The 27,730-nt window shown below is 42.6% G+C and overlaps 1 protein-coding gene across 1 annotated transcript in view; it reads left to right on the forward strand.

Moving 5' to 3' along the window:
* Positions 1–359: 359 nt before the first annotated feature.
* Znf879 (zinc finger protein 879) overlaps positions 360–27,730 on the forward strand; it is a 41,034-nt gene continuing 13,663 nt past the window's right edge. Inside the window, 6 exon segments of the mRNA XM_074057441.1 lie at positions 360–469; positions 1,031–1,209; positions 1,513–1,580; positions 5,354–5,480; positions 5,887–5,982; positions 8,927–10,377. Coding sequence (XP_073913542.1) covers positions 1,548–1,580; positions 5,354–5,480; positions 5,887–5,982; positions 8,927–10,377 — 1,707 coding nt within the window. The 5' untranslated portion in view covers positions 360–469; positions 1,031–1,209; positions 1,513–1,547.

The following is a 27,730-nucleotide window of genomic DNA, read 5'->3' on the forward strand; positions in this document are numbered from 1 at the left end:
ACATGCTTAGCATATGCGAGGCCCCGGGTTCAATCCCCAGCACCAAAAATAAGTAAATGAATAAGTAAATCCTGAGCAAGGATTTTTTTGGTATTTACAGTGCTAACCACCAAGGATGCAGTTCTAAAGGGGGAGGGGGGTGATGATTCTGGAAGGGAAGCTTTAGTTTTACGATTTAAATGAGCCCTTTCAAAAGGGAAACACTGATTTCATGTATTTGTCTTTACTCAGAGTGAATGCCAGTTCCCTTCTCAGTCACCGTACAGGGTGTGCTGCGGTGACTTCTGGGAAATGTAGTCCGAAAGGGCAAGCGCTGCAGTCCAGACAGGGAAACCCGCTGGCTCTGTCGTGCGCTTGCGTAGTCGTACCCAGCGGTTTGGCGGCGGTGGGGCAGCATGTCCGTGTGCTAGGTGCTCCGTTTGCCTCTAGCACGGTGCGCAGTTTGGTGACCCCGCGGGCTCGGGGGAAGGTACCGGCTGCGGGTGAGGGTGGGCTGGGGTGCACGACTGCTGCGGCCAGGCGAGGACAGAGTCGTAGACGAGCCCAGGTTGCGGGCGTCCCGGTCCGCGCGGCCTCGGCAGGTGGACGCGGCCCGGGGACGGGGCGTTGCCTGGGAAGTCGCCTTCCCGGGCGGAGGTGCCTTTTAACCGAGGGGACAAATGACCCCGGTAAAGGGACTGCAGCGGACTTCCCTTTTTCGGGGCTCGTGTTCTGCACTTAGCATTTGTTGGTTTAAGGGGTCCCTCCCCCACCCCACCAGTCGAAACTTTATGTCCTGTGTGTTCGTTGTCAGTCTTGCTAGTCATGCTAGTTTGACAGTGTTTTGCTCCAGCGTGATTAATCATTTTCTTAAAAAAAAAAAAATTAGAGTAAATTTGTTCTCTGCTAAGTTACTTCCCATTTCTCTAAATTTTCATTTTATTATTATTTGTTGAGGAGGAACTGGTGATGGAATCCAGGGCCTCTTGCATCATGTACCACACCCCCAGCTCCTCTTCCCTAAATTTTAAATTTGTAAATTCATTTCTAGCCAGTAATGCAGTTCCTCCTCAGCCCGTGTGTGTGTGCATCTGGGGGTGCCTCCTGTTATATATAAGCAATTGCTAACTCTTTCCGATGAAAGGAGCAACACTTCCAAGAGAAAGAGAGGACTGATTTTTGTTGGCTGTTTCTTCAAACGCAGAGGTGGAGTGTTTGTGCCCTTCCATGGTAAGTAACTTCTGTGAGCCATGCATGGTTGTGCCATTACTCTGTAAATGAACATGCCATGGTTTTCCTCCCTTAGTGTCTTTGTCTTTATTCATGATCACTGGGTGGAAGGTAGCAGGCCTAAGGACCAGAACTATACTTGTCTCACTTTTGGCTTTGGTGACCTGGCCCAAGGCTCTCCTGGCTTGGGAATGGGTGGATTGTGCAGGTGTCCCTTGGACAGAGGGTTCTAATCTGTTGGAGTTACTGATGGGACAGTGCAGGGCAGGGAGGATAGACCTCACAGCTTCTTTTCCATTCTAGGTGCCCTCTCTGGGAGGTGCAGTAGGGAGGGAGGAATGGCACAGATGTTGCGGCCAGCCCAGGCTCAGGTGAGTCAAGGTGGCTTCTTTTTGAGAGGTCTTCAGGGTTCAGAGGTTGCAAACTCTGTCAGCAGTTTTGAGATTCTCTGGGCAGCGCAGCCTGGTAGGTGAGACACTCGCAACTGGAGGTGTTTGCTTGCCTCAGGCCAGTGCCTTGGGACAGTCTCCAGATAACAGTTAAGTATTTGTTGACTAGGAATTGAATGCCTGCCCCCATCCTTTGTGAGGGATTGAGTATGTTTTTGCTAGATGGAGGTGTCAAATAATTCTTAACACCAGGGATTTGAAGAGGGCAGGCATGGTCTGTGCCCTCAAGGAACCCAAGATAGTCAATACATGGGGGTACAGTTGGTCCCTGATATCTATGGTTTCTGCATATGGGGACCCCAACCAGCTGCGGGTATTGAAAAAACTGCATCTGTATTGAACATGTACAGTTTTTCATTCTTGTCACTCTTTTCTAAACAGTACAGTATAATCACTACATCAAGTTCACATGTGCTGGATTTCATAGAAAATGGACAGATGGCCTAAAGTGGGGAGGACATGCATAGGTTATATGTGAATGCTGCACCATCTTATATAAGGACTTGAGGGAGCCAGTCTCTGCCCCCACCCCCAACACTGACAGTGAGACTGGATTGTTGATTGGGAGCTGTGATTGAAGATGCTTGACCAGGATTTAAGAGTAAAGCAAGCACAAAGTTTATTTAAAGGATAGGAAGCACTCTGATGGGTGGAACTTAGTGAAAGAGTTTAGGCATAGAATAGCTGAAATCTAAGGGGTAATACAGGGCTTTGTCTGAATTAGGCTCCCCCTATTCTACCTTGAAACTACATTTGTGATTGGATGCCATCTAGTTGACTTCTCACTGAACCTGACCATTTGGCTGTACTGCCCCCCCCACTCCCCCATCCTTATGGAACTGGACATTCCAGGGTGGTCTTGTCACTTCATCCCAGCCTCAAGGCCCACCATTTACATTTTATAACTGCCTTTTGCTGTCTTGGTGAGACTTACCATTTGCATTTTATAACTTCTTTTTGCCATGTTTGTGGGAATTTGCTGTGTTACTTTCCTTGAGGAGCTTGTTTCTTGCCCTTCGGATGTTTGTTTTTAAAGATGCTTCCCTGTGTCCCTTATCTAGGAGACAGACCTCTCTCACTTGGTGAGAGGCCTGCTCCTCGTATCTTCTTAGGTGTTTACTTTCAAGGGTGCCTTCCTGCTTCTCTAAGACAAAGTTACTTTTGCCATTTGCTCCCCTCACATTCCCAAAATCACTTCGCCCATTCTTCGCTCACAAGACTACTGTACGTAGTAAGGGTGCAGGTGATTTTCTACAAGATTGAAGACAGAAACCTCCATGTCTGCAGGTGTAGATGGGAAAACTGCAGCAGTGGGCCAGGCTGGACTGTACAAGTGCTGAGTAGGCAGAATCCAGAAGAAATCTAAGCCTGGGTGGTGGTTTGGGGGCAGGTTTCCTGAGGTGGGAGCTTCCTCCTCTGTAGGGATCTCTTCCCTTCTCTGCTCTCTTGTGCGCTTAGTTTGCATCATTAGTGGATTTGGGGGAGATAAAATTACAAACATAATCCCCCAACCTGGGAAACCTCTCCACAAAGATAGAAGAGAAAGGAGATAATTTTATTGTGTAAGAAACTGGATTACTATCCACATCATATGTAGTCTTCTAAAGAGGTTGTAGAGACAGAAAGCTCACCTTATAGAGCTAAGTGGATGCAATCCAATATGATAGGTAGCTGCTGCGGTTTGGAATCAGGTGACAAGTGAGGCTCATCTCCTCCCAGGAAACTGGGAGATTGGCCTTTATCTTTACTAAAAGATAAACTTTCAGCACATTACAGTTATAAAGCATTTGAACAGACATGAGTCTGGGAGTGGTTTGGAGCTTCACCCACAGGAGCAAGAGAAGCAGTTTTTCTAGGGCAGATGCAGAAGCAGAGCAAAGGAATTACTTGTTGGTTAAAGTTTGCCTTACTTGGACTCCTGAGAGTATAGTTGATGCTTTTGATTGGCTGAGCTTAAATTTCATTTTGCTAGGAACCCAGGGTGTTGAGCCTCTCAGCCTAATGGCCTCCCATTAAGTTATTTTAGCTTATGCTCCAAGAGATGGCTTCCAGTTCCTTGAGGAAACTTGCCTGAGTTGTGAGACCGTAAGTGACTTAGCCATTGAAAAGATAATCATATATTTGAAAAGGACACAGAATGAAATTCTCACAACAGGGAAGTGTCCTTTCCCTTGTTTCTGCCAGGGAGAACCAAGCCTCTTATTTCAAAATTGCTTTTGCCCTTTCAAGTCAGAAAGAAGCTTGGTCTCGTGATCTCCTGCTTGAGGAGATGTACCTTGGGGTGGTAAAGAGGAAGCCAGCTGTGACCTAGCACTTACGCACTAGAAATGTGTGCTAAGGAAGTGAACTTTGTATACTTTTCTGATAATGTACAGGGTTGTTCAACCCAACATTTGTAGAGTGTTAAAAAAGTGTAAACAACCTGAACACCTACCTGTAGATTAGTTAAACTAATCCAGTGAAATACTGGGCAGCGAATAAAAATGTTGAGTTGGATACAGTTAGCTGCATAATATGATTACAGTTTTGTTTAAACAGAGAAACACATATATACATATATATATATACACACACACATATACATATATATGTATATACACACACATTTACATATATATATATATATATACTTTTTTTGTGTGTAGTACTGGGATTTGAACTCAGGGCCTCACCCTTGCTAGGCAGTCTCTCTACCACTTGAGCCACTCCATCAACCCTTTTTTGTAATGGGTTTTTTCAAGATAGAGTCTCATAAGCTGTTTGCCGGCACTGGCTTCGAACCTCAACCCTCCTGAGTAGCTAGAATTACAGGAGTGAGCCGCCAGCACCCGGCTATATAGTGATTCTTAATAAGAAAGGGGCCACTGGTTCAGAGTTGTGGCTTGTGGTCCACAAGGTAGCAGAGAGGTAGAGGAGCAAAGGCCCCTGGGATTGAGAGGGGGAATCCATATCAGCTACCACCTGGGTCCTCTCCTGGCAAAGCCATGCCTAGGACATTCTCAGTCTCTCCTATTGTGTCAGTGTCTTCTCCCCGAGGACTCAGATCAAGGTGATGACACAGCTGGGACTTAGTGACTGCCCTTTCAGGCAAGCCAGGCAGTCCCCACATAAGTGGGTGCTGGAGCCTCCTCTTAAACCTGGCTAAGCCTAAAACCTGACTCACCTACAAGGTGAGAGTTTGGGCTAGGAGACTGTACATTTCCAAGTCTAAAGTTCTGTGTTTTTGGGCTGGACATGGTGGTGGATGCCTGTGATTCCAGCTACTTAGGAGGTGGAGGCAGGAGGATGGAGAGTTCAAGGCCAGCCTGGATCAAGGTCGTGGGACCCTATCTCAAAAACAAAATGCAAACAAAAGGCAAAAGGGCTGGAGGAATGGCTCAAGTGGTAGAGACGCTGGGTTCAATCCCCAGCATTGCCAAAAAAAACCAAAAAACAAACAAAAAACCCCAGAACGTTCTGTGTTTCTGTCATCATAATTTTGTTTTGTTTTGGGATTTAAAGTGTTCCTGTTTGCAGCTGTGTTTAAGCTTTCTAAGGGCACAGTGTCACTTACAGTAGTGCATAATGAATGTGTGCCACTGTGCAGGGATATTTGCTTGACTTGAAATACACAACCCTGAGTTGTGCATGGTTGCCTCTCAGTCGTCATGCCATGGGGATGGTCCTGGAAAGCAGGATTGGGTTTGCTGTTCCAGGAGATTTTGACATTCTGGGATGTGGCCGTGTTCTTCAGCCAGGATGAGTGGTTACACCTGACCTCTGCCCAGAGAAGCCTGTACCAGGAGGTGATGCTGGAGAACTACAGCAACCTGGTCTCAGTGGGTAAGGAGCTTTCCTCAGGGCACAGACTCTGTCATGGGAGCAGGTAGCCCCACCCAAGAGGACACTTGAAGGGCTTGGCCAGGTTCAGCCTGGGAATGGGCACAGAGGGGCAGTTACTATTCCCTTTGGCCATACAGAGAGGTGTGGGCATGGCCCATTTGACAAAGGGCATCTTCTCTGGGCTTTCTCTGACTCTTTCTCTTACTCTCTGCACCTTGTCTCTGTCCTCCTGGTCCCTAAGATGTTCCAGCTAGAAGAGTGCACAGCCAGAGCTAACTCATCCCAAGACTACCTCCTAGCCTCCCTATAGGAGCCCAGTTTTAAGCTCCTCTAATCAAATCTCCTTTCTTGCATTGTGCCCCTGTGCAAGGAGGGTCACTTGTATCTCCTTCTTGTTCATGAACAGGGATTCTGTTTTCCAAGCCAAAGGCCATCTCCTGGTTAGAACACACCAGAGAACCCTGGATAATGGGAAATAGAGTGTCTCAAGGCACATGTCTAGGTGAGTGACGGGGTAATTGGGGAGTGGGTGTGGCATTTCCAGCCTGCCCGGGCACAGTGAGGAGGCTGTGCTCAGGAGACACTGCTCAGACCAGGGAGAAATGCTGGAATGGGCACATCCCTTATCTGTGGTTTTGATTCTTGATCCATCAAGTTCAGAGGGAGAGGTGAACTCTCCAGGTTTGGTTGGCACTTTAGACAAATATGCCTTGTAATTTGAAGACTGTGCACTGCCACATGTTTTATGTAAATGTTTATCATTCTTAGATCTACCTTTTTCCTGCTTTTACCAGATTGATCATTTAATTATTTTACTTTTTATCTTACTTTGATGATTTGAACACACCTTTTATCACTACAGTACATCACTCATGTTCCATCTTGGTCTTTTGTTTGACTTTTTTTTGTCTGCACCTGGTTCAGAAAAAAAAAAGCAGATATATGTGTATGTATTTACATACGTGAAAGAGAGAGACCAGGTGTAGCAAAATGGTAACAGTTCTGGATTTTAAGCAGGTTTGCAAATATTCATCAGATGATTTTTCTCTTTTCTGTGAAAATTTTCAAAGTATGTTCCAGGTCCTGGCTCTTAGGCTATCACTCAGTCTCTAAAACTCTGGGAGTGCTACATTGTAAGCTTCCATGGGCTGCTTTGCTTTTGAGTTTTGTCTGTGTTTCTGGCCCAGGGAGATGGCACTCTGGAGCTTTAGCTTTTGCTACTCATCCAAAATTCACTTCTTCCTCTGGTGGGAATGGGGTTTTCTGTGCCAGTTCTGTTTTGTGCTTCCTTTCGTGAACTCTTATCTTCAGAGCTTCCCCTTTGGTTTGACTAAAATTTTTCATGAGTAAGTATTTTCATGAGTTCATATGTGTGATGTTTGTGTGTATGTAAAGTCAGTTCCTTTCTGTCTCCTTTGGGAGTTGTCTGTTGGATCTAGAATCTGGCATCATTTTTCCCCTTCAGGAGTGTTCAGACTTTGCTTGGGCACTGAGTGTCACTGATAAAAAAAAAAAAAGTCCTCAGTCTGCCAGGAGCTGGTAGCTTACGCCTGTAATCCTAGCTACTCAGGAGGCAGAGATTAGAAGGATCACAGTTCAGAGCCAGCACAGACATATAGTTCACAAGATCCTAACTCAAAAGAACCCATCACAAACAAAGGCTGGTGGAGTGGCTCAAGGTGTAGACCCTGAGTTCAAAACCTAGTACCGAAAAAAAAAAAAGTCCTCAGTCTGATTCTGATTCTCCTATTCGCTGACTAGGTGGGTCCTCTCCTTTCTGTCTTCTGCCTGGAGTTTTGCAGAATATATTCTTGAATTCAGAAAATTCATTAGGTTGTATCAAGGAATTTTTTTTCTTTAATGGTTTTTGGTACTCACTGGGCTTTGTGCTTTAATGATACAAGTACTTTTTCTTTTCAGGGATCTTTTGTTTCTACTACATATTTACATATACTTTGCCACATTCCACCAACAATTGGAGGGAACTGACTGTAAGAATAATTATATAATAGAAATCCAAGCAGAAGCCTAGAAAATAAATATATTTGTTGTAAGGACCAGAATGGCAGCTATCAATGAGTTTCAGATTTGGCTCTGAACCTTCTGGTTGGCAAAGAAGACATTAGACTCAAATTGATTGTTCTTTTCAAGTGTTTTAAAAATTATTTTTAATTTGTACAAGTTGTACCTAGTATTGTAAAATAGGAGGAGGAAGGAAAAAAAGAAGACTTGCCTGAAATTTTACCAACTGTGATCAACTATTGTTACTACTTTACTGTTTTCCAGACTATTTTGCATATTTGAGTGTGCATAACAGACAGACTAGCAAACAATTTTAAATTGTGAATGTCTTTTAGTTCAACCTTTAGAATTTTATCTTTTTGAAAGGCCTTTATTGTATTGCTAAACCACATTTTATTAAACAATTTTCCTTTTGGAAATTTTAATTTCCAGTTTTTCCTATTTTTAAAATGGCTGAGATAGCTATGGAACTACAAAGGTTTAAAGAGGAAAGGGTCCAAAGTATAAACAATTGCAGGAAAAGAGTACCATATTGTGGTTGAGAAGCCAGCTGAACCTCCAACACATCCCAGATGTGCCTGCTCTGCCTCCAGCACTACATGCCAGTGCCACCCTGCACCCAGGAAGATGGTAGCAGCATCCTAATTGACCTCTCTGCACCTGCCTCTGTTCTTTTCCCCGCCCCATAATGATACACAGTTCTTTTGTCACCCAGAAACCAGAACGGTCGTCTTTAATTAAAACCATGTTATCCTGTCTAACCCTCCCCCAATCACAATGATGCTCAGAAGACATTCCGTTCCAAATGCCTTCCTGTGTAGTGCAAGACTCTACATGCCAAGGGCTCCTGCCTGTCTTTTCCTCATTAATGAGACTTACCTCCTTACTCCGCTTATGCCATGCTGGACTCGTGCATGTTCTGACCACACAAAGCTTATTCTTAACATAGGGGCTGTGTGTTAGCTATCATGTAATTCCCACAACCTTGGCGTGGTACAGGTGGGCACTCAGTAAATATCAAGTGAATTTTCATCACAGCATATTTTACAGCACTCCGATGAGTCCCTGAGTGGTACTACTGAAACTGTGTATCGCAGAGCTCTTGGGGCAGTTATGCTTTCACTTCTTATTTTTAAGCCCTCTGTACTTAGAGATGCCTTACTTCTAGTGACCTGGGTTTTATAAGATGAAGCTTGGCTACTTCCCCTACCAGAACTTTCCCTTTGAGTTCCTCAGCCCACCACATGTAGGTTTCTTTGGATCTTTGCCCCCCACACATCTACCATCCTGCTTCTTGCCCTTATTTTCCTTGTTTCTGTCCTTTCCTGATGTTTCAAGACTATTTGTTAACTGCCCTTACATACTTTCATGTCACTTTCCTTTATTTCCAGAGCAAGAGACTTAATATGTTTCATTTATTGTAGGATGGGAGAGGTTGTTTGAAACCATAGTTTCTAAAGAAGAAAATCAGGAAGTCTTGAAAAAACTCATAGCTGATGGTCCTTTTGACTTCAGGTTGGGGAAAACCTACATAATTGAGGACAGGCTAATGATGCAACAAGGCAAAAAGAACAAACTTTTAAACAAAGTATTCATTACCATGAAGAAAGACTATGTAAAAGAGAGGAGTTTTAAAAATATTGAATTCGGGAAAAACTTTGGTCTAAAATTACCACTTACTAGAAAACCGGGAATTGTGTCCAGAGGAAGAAAGCCCCGTTCACAGCAGTACTCAATTCTGTTTAAACAACTGGGAGTCAGCATGGTACGTAAATGTTATAAATGTAACATCTGTGGGAAAATCTTCCTCCACAGCTCTTCCCTGAGTAAACATCAGAGGATCCACACTGGAGAGAAGCTCTACAAATGTAAAGAGTGTAGGAAAGCTTTCAGCCAGAGCTCATCCCTGACACAGCACCTGAGAGTTCACACTGGAGAGAAGCCTTACATATGTAGTGAGTGTGGGAAGGCTTTCAGTTTCACCACCTCTCTCATTGGGCACCAGAGGATGCACACTGGAGAGAGACCCTATAAATGTAAGGAGTGTGGCAAAACATTCAAAGGTAGTTCATCCCTTAGTAACCACCAGCGAATCCATACTGGAGAGAAGCCCTATAAGTGTAGTGAGTGTGGGAGGGCCTTCAGTCAGTGCTCGTCCCTCATTCAGCATCACAGAATTCACACCGGGGAGAGACCATATGAGTGCAGCCGCTGCGGGAAAGCCTTCACTTCAGTGTCGCGGCTAAGCAGACACCATCGGACTCACACAGGAGAGAAACCCTTTCATTGTGGCGAGTGTGGAAAAGTGTTCAGTTACCGTTCAGCCCTTACTATACACCAGCGAGTTCACACTGGTGAGAAGCCTTACGTGTGTAAAGAATGTGGGAAAGCCTTCAGCCAGAGCTCAGCACTTATCCAGCATCAAAGAGTGCACACCGGAGAGAAGCCCTACAAGTGTAAAGAATGTGGGAAGGCCTTCTCCTGGATCTCACGGCTTAATATACATCACAGAATCCACACTGGAGAGAAACCCTATCAGTGTAAGGAATGTGGGAAAGCTTTCAGTTCTCACTCAGCAGTTAATACTCATCGCAAAATTCACACCGGCGAGAAACCTTATAAATGTAATGACTGTGAAAAGGCCTTCAACCAAAGCTCAGCGCTTATTCAGCACCAGAGAATTCATACTGGAGAGAAACCATTTAACTGTAAAGTGTGTGGGAAGGCTTTTAGACAGAGTTCATCCCTTATGACACATACGAGAATTCATACAGGAGAAAAACCGTATAAGTGCAAAGAATGTGGGAAGGCTTTTAGTCAGAGCTCATCTCTTACTAATCATCAGAGGACTCATAATTGAGAGAAACCATATAAATACATGTGAGAAATGTTCCAGGTGACACTCCATAATGACTGTCAAAGCATTCATCCTGGGGAGAAAGTAATGAGGAGTAGTTATGGGTAGAACTTCCAGAGCTGGATAGATCTCACCAAACCAAACATCAGGTGCTTTAAGCTGCAGGGTGGCTGGGAATGTTAGGAAAGCTTCTGTAAGATGCGTTATCATGGCTCTTAAGTTATTGCTGACTGTAAGATTGAGGCCATGTAGGATTGAAGAATTAGTATTTTCTTCCTAGCCACCAGCTTTCACAAACCTCACTGGGAACCTAGTGATTTAGGTAAATGTGCAACCATAATGTACAGGCTTTAGTTTTTTGAGACTGCATTCAAGTGTTAAGCAAGCTAGTTGTACTAGAAAGAATGTTTGGGGAAAGAAATGTAACAGCTACCTCACTGTCACTAAAATTTGTTTTTTTAATATTCTGAAAACAGATTCTATTCTTGGTTGTTAAAACTTTGGGGTTATTTCATTACTTTCTAAGCTATTCATGTGACAAAAAAATCACTGTAAACTATGCAGGTATACTGTCCTTTCAGTTTTCTTCATGACTACCTGTTCCAACTGCTGATTCAGACCAACCTCTGATTGAGATCATAAATGCATGGTATTTCACTTGTTTTTCTCAGAAAGTGATTACCTTTGTTGTATTAGATTGCAAAATGAAGGTTATTCAGACAAATACTGCTAAATTTTATTTAATTTACTGAAGAATGCTGCTAGAAATTAGGAATTATGTCACAATGTAGCCGTAGGGGGCACAATTCTTGGCTCCCAGGCTGAGCTTGCTTCCTTGATCTTTCTGGTTAGAGCACCCTGTAAAACCCAGGAACAATATGGAACTCAGGCCATCCTCCAAGGAAGTAAAGTGAGCCAGGTGATTCACCCTTCCTTTTCCTCTTTTACAAGACTCACTCCCTCCCCATACTCTGAAGGCCACTGAGCAAAAATTGAGGCTCTGAGTTCAGATGTTTTTCCTCTAACAAATGGGTGTATACCCTCTAACAGTTTAGCCCATTTCAGCCCATTTCTAAAACGTGAGTCAGTACTAGCAAACCTAAGAGTTGTCTCACAAGTCAAAACCATTGAGCTTTACAGAGGCTGACATCATGTAGTTTACCTCATTTTCAGCAGGCAAACACAAATGCTGAAACACCTCCTTTTAAAACAAAGGGCTAATTCCTTTTCCCTCTCCAAGCAGTTTTTTAAAAATTATAAAAGGTGGTATTGGGCATAGAGAATGTACAGAGTGGAATCCATCCTGAGAAATGGTTCACACAGGAACAAAAGCAACTGAATCTCTACAATTGTATGAAAGGTAAATATGCGGAACTTTCAGAATATATAAGGAGTATCTTGGTGGCCTCAAGGTTCAGAGGATTTCTCAATGCAAATGAGTTATGTAAAGTTCTTTTTGTATATTTGTTCACATTAAAGAGCTGCTTATTAAAATATACCCAAAAGGAAGTGAAAAGTCATGACAAAATAAATCCACAATATGGCCAACAAATGGTTGTAACCTTGCAATCTTAAATAACGTTTTGCAAATGAATAAACTTAGGAAAAGTGGTCTGGTTACATGACTAAGTATTTCTGTACTTAATTTACAGAGGAAGAAACAGCAGTCTTCAAAAGCATGAAAGATGATTACTTCTTCAGTTTAAAAATACAAATTAGAACCACAGGCATAATTCAAGTACAGATGTTAAATCGTGTGGCACTTGTAAGCCTCAGAATGTATATGGAGTAACTAGAATTCATACTCTTCTAAAAGGAGTAGAAGATAACTGACAAAGTTGATCATGTGTACATGGAAACAGGTTTTACTCTGGATATGTGTATGTATACAATGGAACAAGTCTAGATATAGATACATACACAGAATGGATAACACCAGGTAGATTTTGCATATGTACATTTCTAGAGATGTTCATATGCACAGTAGATAAATGTTAGCACATGAGCATCAGAGACAGGTTTAAAGATATACCGAGTAGGAATATCAAATTTTTAAGTAATCAGAATGTCTATTAAATGGATGGAGAATGGATAAATTATGGAATATTAACAGTAATGAGAATGAACCAGCTATAAAAATGTGGATACATTTTTTAAAACTTGAGATTTAAAAAATCATAGGAAATTATATAATACCTTTTTTTCAAAATTAAGTATAAATTAAATGGTAGATGCACATGATCAACCTATTAAAAACACCAAGCGGTTTAAAGAAAATATTCTACTTATGTATTGCTGTATAACAAATCACCCTAAAATTCAGTATTTTAAAACAATTTTTTTAATGTCTATCATAAGCCTATTTGGGGATTTAGCTGGGCAGTTAGTGATTTCCACTCAAATGACAGCTGGGGCTGAAGGCTGAACTGGGCTGGATGTCCAAGGTGCCTGGCAGTTGGTGATGACTGGCAGAGAGCTCAGATGGGCTACTCTGTACCTTGGCTTTTTAGAGAAGGGTGGCTGATTTCTGAGAGGGAGCATACCAAAAGAGGTAGGTAGAAGTAACAAATTTTTCAAGCCAGCTTTGGAAGTCAGAGAATTAGTTCTGATACATTCTGTTCACCAAAAATGAGTCACAAATTTGGCCCAGATTCAAGAGGTGATTATGTACTTGTGTGAATGCCAGGGGTTGTGGTTCATTGGGGGCCATCTTTGGGGACTGGTTATTCTATAAACATAGAGTTCAGGGTAGTGACTGACCTGGGTGTGAGGCAAGGGAATGATTTGGGATGTGGGGGAGAACACAGTGTCAGATTGCTTGGTTCTTATTCAGGATGAGACTGCCCAGGCTAGCCAGAGCAATGATGAGTAGGGGGGCGGTCAGTGTGTGTTATTAATAAAAATGACTAAATAGAATCTTCTCCAACTCTATCTTGGGTGAGCTGAGGAAGAATAAAACAGATCCTAATGCCTGATCACCTTTGGATGAGGTGAACATCAAGTTCAAAGATTCAGAATCTAATTTTAAACATCATGCATCCACCTGGCTTTAGCCTTTCAAATTCCTGAACAGTAGTTAGGAATGATTTTCATTTCTCCTTTTCTGCAGTTTTCCTGTTTTCTCACTAAATAAGATTTTTTTTTTTTTTTTTTTTTGGCAGTACTGGGGCTTGAGCTCAGGGATTTGCACTTGTTAGGCGGGAACTTGAGCTATGCCTCCAAACCAGATTATTACTAAAAAAATAAACACATTGAGATGAAAAAGTAGGAAGTTGGCTCTATAAGCCTAGAAGATAAGCATGAGTCATCCCAAAAACTACAGGAAAGGACAAAGAAAAGGTAGAATATCAGAAATGAAAGCCCAATGCCAAATCTAGCGATTTATTATGATGCTAATGAAGAAAGTAGGAAAAGTAGAACCAAAGCCTTACTCTTCTTTGGATCTCACACAAATAATAGGAAAAAACAATGAACATTATAAAAATAGAAATATTTGACAAAAAACAAGAAAAAAAATTTTTTAAAGTCAATATATGGAAACAAGCAAAGGTTACCTATTTTTTTTTCCAGAAAGCTAAGAACAAGAGACTTGTGAGATAGAAAAACTAGGCTTACAAGAATGTGAAAAAGGAATAGAAAACAAAAACATCAGCGAAGTGGTGATATAGAAAGACTCAGGTCAATAATGAAACAAGTTAAATGTAAGTTAAATTATAAATGAATATAAGTAATAAAAGTCAAGGCAATTACTAAAATTTTTAGTTAAGAGAATGGAATGTGGACATACCATAATTGGGATTACTAGTGTCTATGGCCTTTTGGCTCATATTACTAAAATCCTAACAAAACAGGAAGCAAGATCAATTTGCATTTGACTTAATGTATAAAGGAAGTCAGAAATTTAAACTTAATTTTTATAATCAGAAAAAGAGAAAGAATATTTTGAAGTAGTGTAATTTCCAGAACTATTTTTAAAAATATATACTTCACTGTTGAAAAAATCTTGTATTCCTAGTGTTTTTAACATACTCATTTTTTTTTTGTATTTAAAATTTTGAATTTTTTGAGGTTTTGGAGGGCTTGGGTTTTGCTTCTAAATGGCAAAACAAGGGCTTGCTTAAAATCACAAGCTTTTGTGTTAATCAGCTTTCCATCACTATAACGAAATACCTGAGATAAGTTAAAAAGAGGGACAAGTTATTTTGGCTTACCTTTTGGAGGTTTCAGTACATAGTCTTTTGGCTCTGCCTGGGGCCTTTAGTGAGGCACTACATCTCAGGAGCACATGGTAGAGGAAGTAGCTCACACCATGGCAGAAACAAAAGAGAAAGGAAGAGGCAGGGCCAGGATCTCGGTATCCTCTTTGAGGGCATGCATCTAATGACATAACTCCCTTCCACCTCCAAAATGTTCTACACTTTGCAATAACGCCATCGGCTGGGGACAAAGCCTTTTATACATGGGCCTTTGGAGGACTCTCATCTATACCATAACACTGGTCAATGTACTGTGAGTTTATACATTTGCATTTATGTAAAATGTATGTGTTTATGAAATCATGTCAGGAAAAGAAATTCATGAGAAAGTTAATGATGAGCCAGGTGTGGGGGTGCATGCCTGTGATCTCCACATTCAGGAGGCAGAGGTCGAATAAGGAGTTCAAGGTCAGCCTGGGCTCCACAGCAAGGCTATCTCAAAAAAAGAAGTTACATACTATTATTACATAGTATAATAAAGCTATATTATTTTAATTATATAAACATTGTACTCGAATGGCTGAACATTCTATTACAATTGAATATCATATTAAGTGATAATAATATAGCAAAGGAAAGTAAAATTGTGTATTATCAAATATTAATAAAATTATACTTATGTTTTGTGTACAAGCATAAGTTGAAACCTTTTATGTGGATCTTTTTGAATCCTCTTCTCTTCCCTCCCTCTCCCTCTCCCTTTCTCCCCTCCCCCTCCACTCCCCTTCCCCTCCCCTTCCCCTTTCCTCTGGAAAGGAAGCCTTGTGTATGGTAGGTGACTCCTCTATCACAGAGCCACTGAGCCATAGCCTCAATCTCTAATCTCTGTTATTCTTTCATCTCATATTTCTTCCTTTGCACATTTAGCCTCCAAATAATTTTCTTTCTTTTTTTCTTTTTTGTAGTGCTGGGGTTTGAATCCAGGGCCTACACCTCAAGCCACTCCATCAGCCTGATTTTTGTGATGGGTTTTTTTGAGATAGGGTCTCTGGAACTATTTGCCCAGGCTGGCTTCAAACTGCTACCCTCCTGATCTCTGCCTCCTGAGTAGCTAGGATTTCAGGCATGAGCCACTAGGCCACATCAGCACATTCTCTTTTAAATTTGGAGACTAAGTTTTCTTTATTCTTATTTTCTAATATATGGCACCTAATGTGCCATATATTATGAATTTAGGTATTACTTATGGAAGACTTTGTAAGTTAAACTTTCATTCAAATGAATTTAGGTATTACTTATGGAAGACTTTGTAAGTTAAACTTTCTTTTCTGCACTCATTATCTGCAATGCAGTATCTTACTATAGCAAGATGATAAATATTTTTCCCTGTGCTCATGCTTATTACCTCTATATGCACTTGATTTTAAGCGCAGCCATGTCCCAATGATTGGTAATAGCCAGGAAGCAGGAGAAACTTCTATGCAGAGGATCCAGTGGGATAAGACTTAAACCTGGCTCTCATTAAGATACTGAAAATCTTCATAAAGAGCTTAGATATTCTAAACAGGATTGGAACACAACCTTTCCAGCTCTGGACACACAGTTCCCACTAATCCTTTTGGGTTGTTCTTTCCTTGGCTTTAGGCTACTTTCTTGTATACACATGCTGATCCATGTTCAGTTGAATACTGGGGAGTGCTCTCTGTATACCCCCAGGTTCCCTCTCTCTGCAGCTAGCTGGCTTCTCTCTGGCCCTCTGCTCTGTGAGCTCAAGCTGCCTTGAATCTCCTGGACTTCCAGCTTCATCTGGATAACGCAGGAAGTCCAGCAGACTGCATGTGTTCTTCCTACATGAACTGCCATCTGGAAACTTGCTCCAGACAGTAATCCAACCATAGGACCCAACTCCTCAGCTTCCTGTTTCTCAGGGATCACTGTCCACCATCTTGAGTGTTGTTGGGGAAGGTCCACCATCTTCAGTGTCATTATTTCATATATTTCCAGTTGCTTCAGATAGGAGGGTAAATCTGGTCCTTGTTTCTCCATCTAGACCAAAAGTGGTAGTAAATCATAATTTTATTGACCAGATACTCATTTAAATCTAGTGGGAAGCATTCCAGATATATACTGGAGCAGAAAACCCCTTACGTGTTCTATTGGCTGGAATACAATAGTTGAACTATAAATGTAGATTTGCTAAATAAAGAACAAAATGTTGCAAGTTTTTGAAAATTAAAATAATTTCCTATGCTTAAAAGAAATGGGAAGAGCACAGGAGTTTGAATTCAGCCTTGTACTTTCTGGGCAGAAACTCTACTACTTGAGTCACTCCCCTATCCTTTTTTTGCTTTAGTTGTTTTTTGGATAGGGTCTCACTTTTTTGCCTAGTCTGGCCTTGAACCATGATCCTTCCAATCTCTGCCTCCTCAGTAGCTGGGATTACAGGTGTGTACCACTAGGAAAGGTACAATTTTAGCAAAAAACAATACTGGGGAAATACTTTTTTTTTGAGACAGACCTCCCTATATAGCCTGGGTTAGCCTTAAACTTGCAATCCTCTGTCTTAGCCTCTTGAGGGCACCACAACCCCACTGGAAAAATACTTTTTATGAAGTCGGCATGGAGAAATATTTCTTAAGGCTCAGAAACTAAAATTCAAAAATTAAAAGATTGCTGAACTTATTAAACAATAATATTTAAATTTTCTTTAAAATGTACAAAGATGTTTAAAATAAAAGCTACAAAATGTGAGAAGATACTTGCTTCTGAAACAGAAAAGAATTAGTATCCAGAATATATCAGATAACAACCAGATTAAAAAATTGGCTAAAGACATCTGGGCATTTAACACAAGGAGAAACACAAATGAAATTTTGGGAAAAAAATGCTCACACTTACATTGATAATCAGAAAATGCAAATTATAACACAATAAAATATAATTATATTACCACTAGATTGTGAAAAACTAAAAAGTATAACAACATTAAGTGTTGTCAAGGACGTGCTCCATTGAAAAATCTCCTATCTAATAAGCTTGAAATTGCCACTCCACTTGTGCTTACATACTTGTAAACCTGAGTGATACGTAAATTCTAATCTGTACACAAATGACCTGAGGATTGAGTTAAAGTGCAGCATCTGACTCAGTAGATCTCAGCTGGGACCTAAGTGTGTATATTTCTGTTATGCTCACAGGTAATGCTGATGGTGCCAGATCAAGGACCACACTTGGAAAGAAGGTCCTATGTCTCTGAATCACAGTCTACACTGCAGGCTGAGTTAAATCATTTACTGTGGGATAAGAATAAGCATGAGCTGGGTGCCAGTGGCTTACCCCTGTAATCCTAGCTTGGGAGGCAGACAACAGGAGGATTGCAATTCGGGGGCAACCTGGGAAAATAGTTCTTGAGACCCTATCTCAAAAATACTCAACACAAAAAAGAGCTGGTGAAATGGCTGAAGTGGTAAAGAACCTGTCTAGCAAGTGTGAAGCCCTGAGTTCAAACCCCAGTATTGTCAAAAACAAAACAAAAATAATAACATGTATTTGAATGTTCAAAAGCTCTCCAGCTGTTTCCAAAGTGCTGCCAAGGTTGATAACATCTATGTAATACCTCATCCTGATCATTTTCCTTTTTCCCTGACTTTGATAGGGTCCCAGAGTTCCACTCACTTTCTGTGTCCTGATGAAAAATCACAAACCCCTCTGACTCAGCCTGCTGTAGTTTTTCTCTAACAGGATTGAGCCTGAGCCTGGGTCTTGAACAATGCCAGGCACTGATAATGGGGTGTAGGTTGTTGCCCAAAACAGCTGCAAGAAACTGGCCTCAGTTTCTTAAACCCGAATTCCTTAAACCCTCATAATGTACACTCCATAGCCTGACATCTTTGCTGCAGAGCAGGGAGAGCGTCGCTTTTCTCTGACTGTCCACAGAGAGGAGAAGCTGCAGCACTCTGTAAGTTGATTCCCCTAATAAATGCTTTGGATTGATTACTTGGGCATTTAAGTACTTTGTTTTTGGAATCTCAACCTTTCCTATCTCTGGACAGTTTGGGGCACTCCCTTGTGGGAAAAAAAAATCCCTCCTGCTGCTTTTGGGGCCACCTTGAATTGAGGGTTCAGAGGGATGAAACAGGTGAGAATAAAAAATCCACCAGAAAAGTACATTGACAAGCTTTCCCCTTCACTCACCTGACTAAATCTGTGTCCATGATCCCAGTTTAATCTCCTGTTGATATGCATGAACTGTACTTCCTCCTATGTATAGCCAATCTCACCCCTCATGACCTCGATCCCAGCTCCTCTCACCTACTCACGGGCCTTGTTGCAGCAATTCTTCCCACTCTGTGGTACATCTTCATTTCCCCTTCCTTTCTGAATTATTCCATTAGTATACAAACATACTGTCATTACTCTCCTCTTAAAAATAAACAAATTTCAACCAGGTGTGAGTGGCTCATGCCTGTAATCTTAGCTACTAGGAGGCTGAGATTTGAGAGGATGGTAGCTTGAGGCCAACTCTGGGGAAACAGTTTTCGAGACTCCCATCTCCAACATAATCAGAGCAAAAATGGACTGGAGGTGTGTGTCAAGTGGTAGAGCACTTGCTTTGCAAACTTGAAGTCCTGAGTTCAAACCCTGGTCCCACTAAAAACAAATGTTGAACCCACCTTCCCCTCCAGATGCAGCCCATTTCAGAGTTATCAAGATCCTCTTTGATAATGATCCTCTTGAAAGAGTCTATTCCCACTGCCCCACATTCCCCCCCTTCATTCTCTCTTGAACCTTTTCCAGTTAGGTTTTACCCTGACCATTTCATCAAAACCAGTCTTGCCAAGAACACTGACAATATCAGTGTTGATAAACCTGATACTCCACTTCTACTTTCACTGTTAGGTACTTGGAAGCAATGGTAAAACTCAGGCTCTAGATTCTGATGAGAATGCATCCTGAAGTTGGAGAAGCCTGCAATCATCCTTACACCTCCTCCTCCTGGTGCTGCTCCTCCTGCTCTCACAAGCAGCATTTGGCCCAGCTGACTACCCCTCCATTGTGTTAGCAGTGATTTGGGCTGTCCAGATGTCTTCTCAGTCCTTGTATACAGTGTCTTAAGATTAGGATGCCACTCCAAGTGACACAAAAGAACCAGGAATAATAGGATGGTAAAGTGATTTATTAGCAAAGAGTAAGTGTACCTCAAGGCATGAGGCAGGCAAATTGGATAAGCCCACCCACCTAAACAGGCATGGTACCTCAAGAGATGAGGTGGATGGTTAGATAAAACCAAATGTACCTGAACAGGGACAGTACACGCCAAAGGGGTGAGGCAGGCTGTTGGATGAGAACCAAATGTGTGGAAGTTGCCAGGGATTGGGGTTCCGTCCAACAGGGTCGGGTTACCGAATGGCCTGAAACTGAGTGTCTTCCTTGATGTTTCAGTGGCTGTGGATGGGAGCCTAGGTATGGGAAGGCACACACCAGTACACTGGATCCTCTTTTCCTGGTTTAACTTGGACAGGAGGAGTGGGCTCTATAGGGAGGATACAGGGCCCTTAGCTCAATCATCTTTCCAGCTGTGAGTCACTATGTTTATTCTTGGTTTAGGTGTAGATCAGTAGGGTTTTATGATTCTGCCCCTTGGAAGGAAAGAAGCTTTGGCATTTCCTCATTCCCTACATACATTCTAATAGTCAAAACACTGTTTTGTTAAAAACGCTAAGGTAAACAGTCCTTTAGTGTGAGGTTTTATGTTTTTCTGGCTAGAAGTTAGGCTGTATTTACTGTTTATCTGTAGTGTCAGAGGTGAAAAAATCTAGTGTCTTTGTTTTTATCTCCCTGTTATCGTAGGGTTTCTTTAGAGAATTAAATAAGGCCTAAAGGCCTGGTTCTGGTGGTTCAAGCCTGGAATCCTAGCTACTCAGGAGGCGTTGATCAGTAGGATTACAGTTCAAGGCCAGTCCCAGGCAAAAAGTTCTTGTGACCCCATCTCAACCCATGGCCAGGCATGGTGGCTCATGTCTATCATGTCAGCTACTCTGTGAAGCACAAATAGGAGGATTGAGGTTCCAGGCTGCTTGGGCATAAAGCAAGATCCTAGCTCAAAAAAAAAAAAATGCAGAAAGGGCTGGAGTGCCTACTTAGCAAGCACAGGGCCATGAGTTCAACCCCAGAACCAGCAAGAATAATAAGGCCTGGGGCTTGAGTTCTTTCAGCTATAATCCTTTGTTACTAAATGGGTGTCCAGTTGATGTGGCTCTAAGGTGTGTGAAAATAAACCCACACTGAAAGAGTTTTTCAGAATGGAGCCAGGAGGCCACTAAGGGAATAGGATTTAGGCACATCTCAAGCTGTTGCCTAGGAATGTCAATTTTTGGTCACCTTTGGTCTTTGGCTACAGACACCTGGAATAACCAAATAATTACATTGTATGTAGAGACTCAAGCTGTGTGTCAAGAGGTTATTAAACTGTCATTTTAAGAAATTTTTATTTTACATACACATTGTTTTCTTATCTAATCACGCACATAGCCCCTGGTCTTTCTCAACTATGAACAGAAATTCCCTACAGAATTTTTACAGCTTTGCAATAAATCAGCACTCTGCTGATTTCCATTTCTCTGTCTGCAGCACAGCTATCTTGATTCTTGCATCTCGTGAGAGAAGATTTCAGGCAAGATGCGAAGCAGAGTAGTAAAAAGTATAGTTTATTAGACTAGAAAAGGCACTTTCAAAGATGGAAGTGAGTCATCTCAGAAAGGGAGGTCGGGAACAACCATCACTTCTATCCTAGCACAGTCAACTTCTGTCTTCTCACCCAGAGATTACCACAATAGCCTAACTAGTCCTAGTCTTTCTGCTTTTCCTTTGACCCTTTAGTTTATTCTCAGCATGGCAGACACAAAGGATCACTTAAAATTGGAAGTTGCTTCTTGTTAAGGAAAACTTTGTTACTTCTTGTTAGAGAAAGATTTATTCTTATACTTGGTAAAACTGTAATGAAGACTTTATTCAAAGGCTAGTAGAATAGGGCCCTAGAGTAGAGGAGAGAGATTTGGTTCAGCAACAAATACAAGGCAAGGAAGAGAATGGGGGGGGGGTAAGTAGATGGAAAATTACTACATCGTGGAGACATTGTTGCACCCGTGGCAAAGGTCCTTGCCTTCACTAGCTAAAGAACTGGCCAGTGAGGCAGCAACTGACTCTTGAGATGAGAAGGTCAGCACACAGGTAAGATTTGTTAGAGAGGAAGGAAAGGCTCCAGCTAGAGCAGTGCAGTGGAGCCCAGAAACCGGTGGCTCACTGTTGCTTACATAGAGGGTTTTTCTTTTGGTCCTTTTTGTTGGGGAGGGGACTTAGGAGTTGGGAGGGGAGTTAGGAGTCAGGGGTGGAGTGGCCTTTTGACATACCTTTGTAGGAACACACTCTGTTGGGGAGGGGAGGTGCAGGAGTCGGGAGTGGAGTGGTCTCTTAACATAGCTCTGCAGGAACATATACACAGTTTGGCAAAAGCCTCCTGCTTATCAGCCTTGTGGCATTTTGAGGCATCCCTAGGGGGCCATAACTTGTGAAACTGCATGTCCCTTTACAGGATGTAGGGTTCACAGTGCTCTCATGGGGGATGGGGGCACTGGCTCATTTTTGTCTTCTGATCTCCCGGACCCAACAACATCAAGGGCAAGGGGAGTCTTGTTAAACTGAGAATGTTGTTGTTTATTCATCAAAGATGCAGGATGAGGAACTCTGTCAGATATCAAGGGTAGGGGGATTCTTATTAAGCTGACAAATCAGTATTTACAAAAACTGGGCTAGGCAGACCAAAGACAGGAATGAGGCCAAGAATGAGGCCTAGTCAAAGAGAAGAACGAAGCCAGGTGTGGTAGTTAACTGTCATCCCAGCTACCTGGGAGGTGGAAGCAGTAGGGTTGTGAGTTTGAGGCCAGCCCAGACAAAGTTAGCAAGACCCTATCTCAATAAATAAATAAATAAAAACAAAAAGGTTAGGGGTATAGCACAAGTGGTAGAGCACTGCAAGCACAATACACTGGGTTCCATTCCCAGGACCATACAGGTGGAATACATGCTTTAAAGCTGCTTTTGTTGAGGAGCACTGACTCCTTACTTGGGCCCAAGAATTAACAAAAGGCAGGAAGCAGTTAGATGATTATGATGCCTTTCCTACAGAAACGGAAGGAACAAATGGACAGTGGGAAAATTTTAACTGGTAGCACAAAAGAGAAAACCTTTTGGTGTAGCCATCTTGGTTGCTGTGTTTGTTATTCAAACTGACATTTATATATATGTTGAGAAACCAAAGTTAAAACTTTTTTGGCAGTACTGGGACTTGAACTCAGGGCCTCACACTTGCTAGGCAGGTGCCCTATCACTTGAGGCACTCCACCATCCCTTTTTTGTGTTGGGTATTTTTGAGACAAGGTCTTGCTTGCTAGGGCTAGCCATGAACTATGATCCTCCTGATTTCTGCTTCCCGAGTATCAAGGCTTACAGGCAGAAGCCACTGACTAAAATTCTTTATTCTCCAATTAAACTAGGCTGTCTTATTCTCCTTATCTCTCTATGATCACCAACAAGTTGTAACCCTGTCAGCCAAGATGCACAGCTTCACAGAAGTGGAGCCAGCAAACCAGCAGAATCAAGGCCAACACCTATTGTGGGGCATGCATTTTGTTATGTACTCAAACTGAGTCCCTGAAATGTCCTTTAAAAGCAGACATTTTCTCTCAAAAGCAGGATGATAGGCTTTGAGAGGTTCAGTCTCCCTGTCCTCATCTTCATCTGATCAATAAAAAACCTTATTTCCTTTTCCTCAAAACCCTTGTTACTTGTAAATTGGCATTGAGGTCAGGGAACCAGGTCTCCAGTAACACACACACAAAGAGACGGCTGAAAGGGTCTGACTATAGTTTTGTCAAGGCGTCTTTGTCACTCTTCACTGTTCAGAGCCTTCTTATCTCAGAGTAAAATCTGGTGACATGAAGTCCAACAGAAGCCCTATGTTCTGGCCCTCTTACCTCTGATCTCTTCTCTCCTTTTCCTTTTACATCCTCAACAGCATGTTTTTAAGTCAAATATTTATTTTGGTGGTACTGGAATTTGAACTCAGAGCCTCCTGCTTGCTAGGCAGTACTCTATTGCTTGAGCCACACCCCCAGCTCACCAATAGTATTCTTATTGTTTCTTGAAAAGGCCAGACCTGCTCCCATCTCAGAGCCTTTGAATCACTTTTCATTCTGCCAGCAAGCCTTCCAGAAGAGCCATAACTTGGCCCAAGTTTCATCTTTTACAGTTCTTTCTTCAAATGTCACCTTCTTTGGGAAGTGGTTCTTACCCATACTTTATAACATTGTAAAACCTTCCTTCTCCGAGTTCCTGTTCCCCTCTGTCTTAGCATACATCACTATTTCAAAACATATTTATTCTTCTTGTTTATTATCTTTTTCCTTTCTCCCCAGTAGAATTGAAACCACGTATGTATAGAAGGTTTTACAAGTTGCTTGCTTATATATTTCTAACATCTAGAAAAATGTCAGGCCCAAGACCGGTGTTCAGTGTATTTTCTTTTGTTGTTGTTGAATGAATGAATGAATAAATAATGGAATCTTATACAAGTGAAAAATTAATGATATAAAAACAAACCTAAGTGTTCATATTGAACATATAAGTCACAGAAGAACATATCCAGTTGTCTCTCTGTAACTATGGGGGGCTGGCTTCAGAATGCTCCCCCCTCCCATACCAGAGTCCATGGGTACTCAAGTCCCTGACATAAAATGGCATAGTATTTGCATATGAACTGTTTATCTTCCTGTGAACTTTAAATCATCTCTAGATTACATATTACATACCTAATGCAACGATTCCACATCACTTCATTCACACGGACCTAGTGTAGGCAGCAAATTCAAGTTTGGCTTTTTGGAATTTCATGAAACTTTTTTCCCAAGTGTTTTTGATTTTGGATGACTTCACAGGTACAGGAACCTATGGATACTGAAGGACAACTTTATAGATCGGATTTTGTTTATATGAAGATCAAAAGTTTGGCAAATGTAAATAATTATGGCTTAGGGACGTATTTATATGCTGTAACTATCAAATAATTAAGGAAGTTCTTAAACCAATTCAAGGAAGTACCAGTGCATGGTACTTTTGTGTCTTGTACACAATGTAAATAATGATGACAGTGGTGGGAGCCACTGCACACCACACGGATCCTCCTAAAGACATATAAATTCAGGTCTCGTTTCGTGACATCGTTTTGCGTGTCTAACAAGACAAGTCTGTGAATAGACTCGGGCGCCATCGCTGTCACTGGATGGAGCCCCGCCTGAGTGGCCACAGGCGCTTCCTTCGCACTGTGGGGCCACGAGGCTGGCAAAGCGCTGGAGCTCCCGGAAGTCGCCTCGCCGCGGTGCCCTCTGGAAAGTGTAATCGGCACGGGCGCGAGGCATGCCGGGAGTCGTAGTTCTCCTTGGTAAGCGCGGGGCAGCTCGCGGCCTTTCCTGGGGGTTCTTGGGGAAGGTATCTGCCTGCACCAGGACGACACGCCTGGGGCCGAGACTCTCCTGGCTGCCTCTTCTGAGCCGCGGTGGATGCCAGAGCCTCTTTCCGTGTGAGTCGCTGAGGTGTGGGGCCTCGGCAGGGCCGGTGGGCGTCGCGGACTGGCCTGGCGCCGCGCGGCGCGGGCGCGGGCGCGGGGTTGGAGCTCCAGTCGTGCAGGGCCTGGTGACTTGGCCCCACCGCGCGTCCCCGCAACCCCCACCCCAGCCGTCACCGGGACACTCGCGGGCAGGGCCATCAGCATCCCTGCAGGTGAGCAGGGTGTGCCCGGGAGTGCAGGGGTGAGTGCCGGTCCTTCCTTTGTGGCTTCTTAGCGGAACAGAAATCCCTAAAACAACAATAGCTAACAGCTACAGAGAAGGGCCGTGGGCGGGCACGAGTCTCCTCTAATTAAATGAATAACTCATTTAATGCCCAATTGCAGTTAGGTCGGTCCTCCATTGTTCCCAGGATAGTGGTGAAGAAACTGAGGCATGGAGCAGCCTGAAAATTAGGTGGAATTTGGAGCCTTGGATTGGAAGCTTCCTGTCTGGGCTACTTACTATTTTTTGTGATCTTGGGCAGGACCTGACTCCATAGCTGTCAGTCTCCCCAACTCTGTAAAATGTGATAGCGATGCAGGCTTCCCTCTGTATTGGTTCCAGGACACCCAAACCCGCCAGGTCAAGTTCCTTATATAAAGTGGCGGGGTGTTTGCATAGAACCTGCACACATCCTCCCATGTTTTAAATCATCTTAGATGACTTGTAATACTTAATACAATGTCAGTGCAGTGTAAACAGTTGTTATTCTGTATTGTTTGGGGAATAATGACAAGATAAACGTCTTCAGGATGGACACAATTTTTTTCCAATATTTTTGATCTGTGATAATGGGTGGAACTGTGCATGTATTTACTTTTTAAAGTTGTTGAGAAGATTAAAAGTAACTTCTGAACAGTACTGAATATTCTTGCTGTACAATGTGCACGGTAGAATAGCCATGATTGCTTCTGTCTGGCCGGCTGAGGTGTACCTGCTGGAGACTCTTAGGATAATCCTTGTGTTGTGCTCTCATGCCAGGGGCGGTACCCGGAGGAGCCCGCTGCAGACTCAGGCAGTGTTAGCCCAGGGTGCTGACACTGCTCAGACTGCCCCACTCACCCTCTGATTTTGCTCTCTGTGGGCTAGACAAGGTTCCCACCCTTCCAACTGGGGTACATGTGTAAGGAGAAGGTGCCTATTTTGGACTATGGGTGCTAAAAGATAGCATCTGTGGGGTGAGTATTTTGGAAGGGCATCTGAACAACAATCTGGTGTTTCTTGGGGGTTGTGTCTTAATCATATTACCTTGGGAGGTATGAAGGCTCCATATAGACCAAGAGCGAGGCTGGAAATGCTCACTGTTCTTAGGGAAAACATGGTGCTCCCCAGAGGCCCACTCGGAGAAGGCACTGCTTCTGCCATATGCAGAGAGAGAAGGGAGAAATGAGCAAGTATCTTTAGTGTGGCTTCCATAGGAAGGAAAGGGTGAAGCAGGGTGAGTTAAGCTCAGGATCAACTTGTTGTGTTTGAAAGTGGCCTTAGGGTAGAGGTAGTTAATAGGCTGTTAGTTAAAGCATCAATGTACAGAAATTAGTAGTATAGTTAATACACAGAAGGGATGGAGATGGGCAAATTGGCCTGCTCAACATTCTTCTGTCTGGTTTGCATCATTTATGGCTTTCATGGAATCTGACAGCCATTATGGGTGGTTCCAACTTCCTGTCTCTGAGCCATCCCTTGATACCAGAGTTCCTCACAACACCTTTTTCCTTTCCAGACCTTTCATATCAGCATACTGCTCTCCTTTGACAAGAAACAGTAAGAAAGAAAGAATGGCTGTGGATTTGCTGCCCACTCAAGTATCAGTAAGTGAAGCTTGTCTTGTATGAATTATTGTCTGGGTTTAGAGATGTGGACATGTTTTCATTCTTTGTCCAGGTACTTTTTTATCCAACAAAAACTTTGGAGAAACTAGAGCCTCAAAAGTTTCCCTGAGGAACTTGGGCTTATGGGGGAGCTGTGCAGTGTGCCTCTTTGTCCCTCACTGACTCTTCATTCACCTCAAACTCACTTTGCAGCCAAAGTTTGAGTCAGCTCTGAATGTATGCCTCCTGCTTCACTAGGTGTTTGGTGAGGAGCGTGAGGTATTAGACAGTGTTTGTCTTGATAGAGGAAGTAGTCATACTTGGGGCAAAGACATGGAGCATCCAAAAGATACTACCACAGACATTTACCGAGCACCAACTGTTTACATGATACTGGGCAACACACTGGGGACACAAAGAGGAAGTTGTTATTCTTGTCTTCAGGGAGTTTATGGTAATGATCTTAGGAAACATGGTTAAATATCCAGAAAGATTCAGCAAAACATTCTAGAAGTGGGGTGTCATTGGAGTGAAGGCCAGGGATCAAACTGGTGGTTAGAGAAGGAGTTCAAATTGGCTTGGGCTTTGAGCGTGGCTCTGGGGAGTACAGAGGCCTGGTCTTCCTCTGCCTAGCGAGGCAACTGTGATGTTAAACTTTCCAGTTTCCCTCTTAGCTGTCTAATTGATGTTGTATCTCTTCATTTGT

This window comes from Castor canadensis, chromosome 16 (genome assembly GCF_047511655.1).
Source record: "Castor canadensis chromosome 16, mCasCan1.hap1v2, whole genome shotgun sequence".
In the NCBI taxonomy this organism is placed as follows: Eukaryota; Metazoa; Chordata; class Mammalia; order Rodentia; family Castoridae; genus Castor; species Castor canadensis.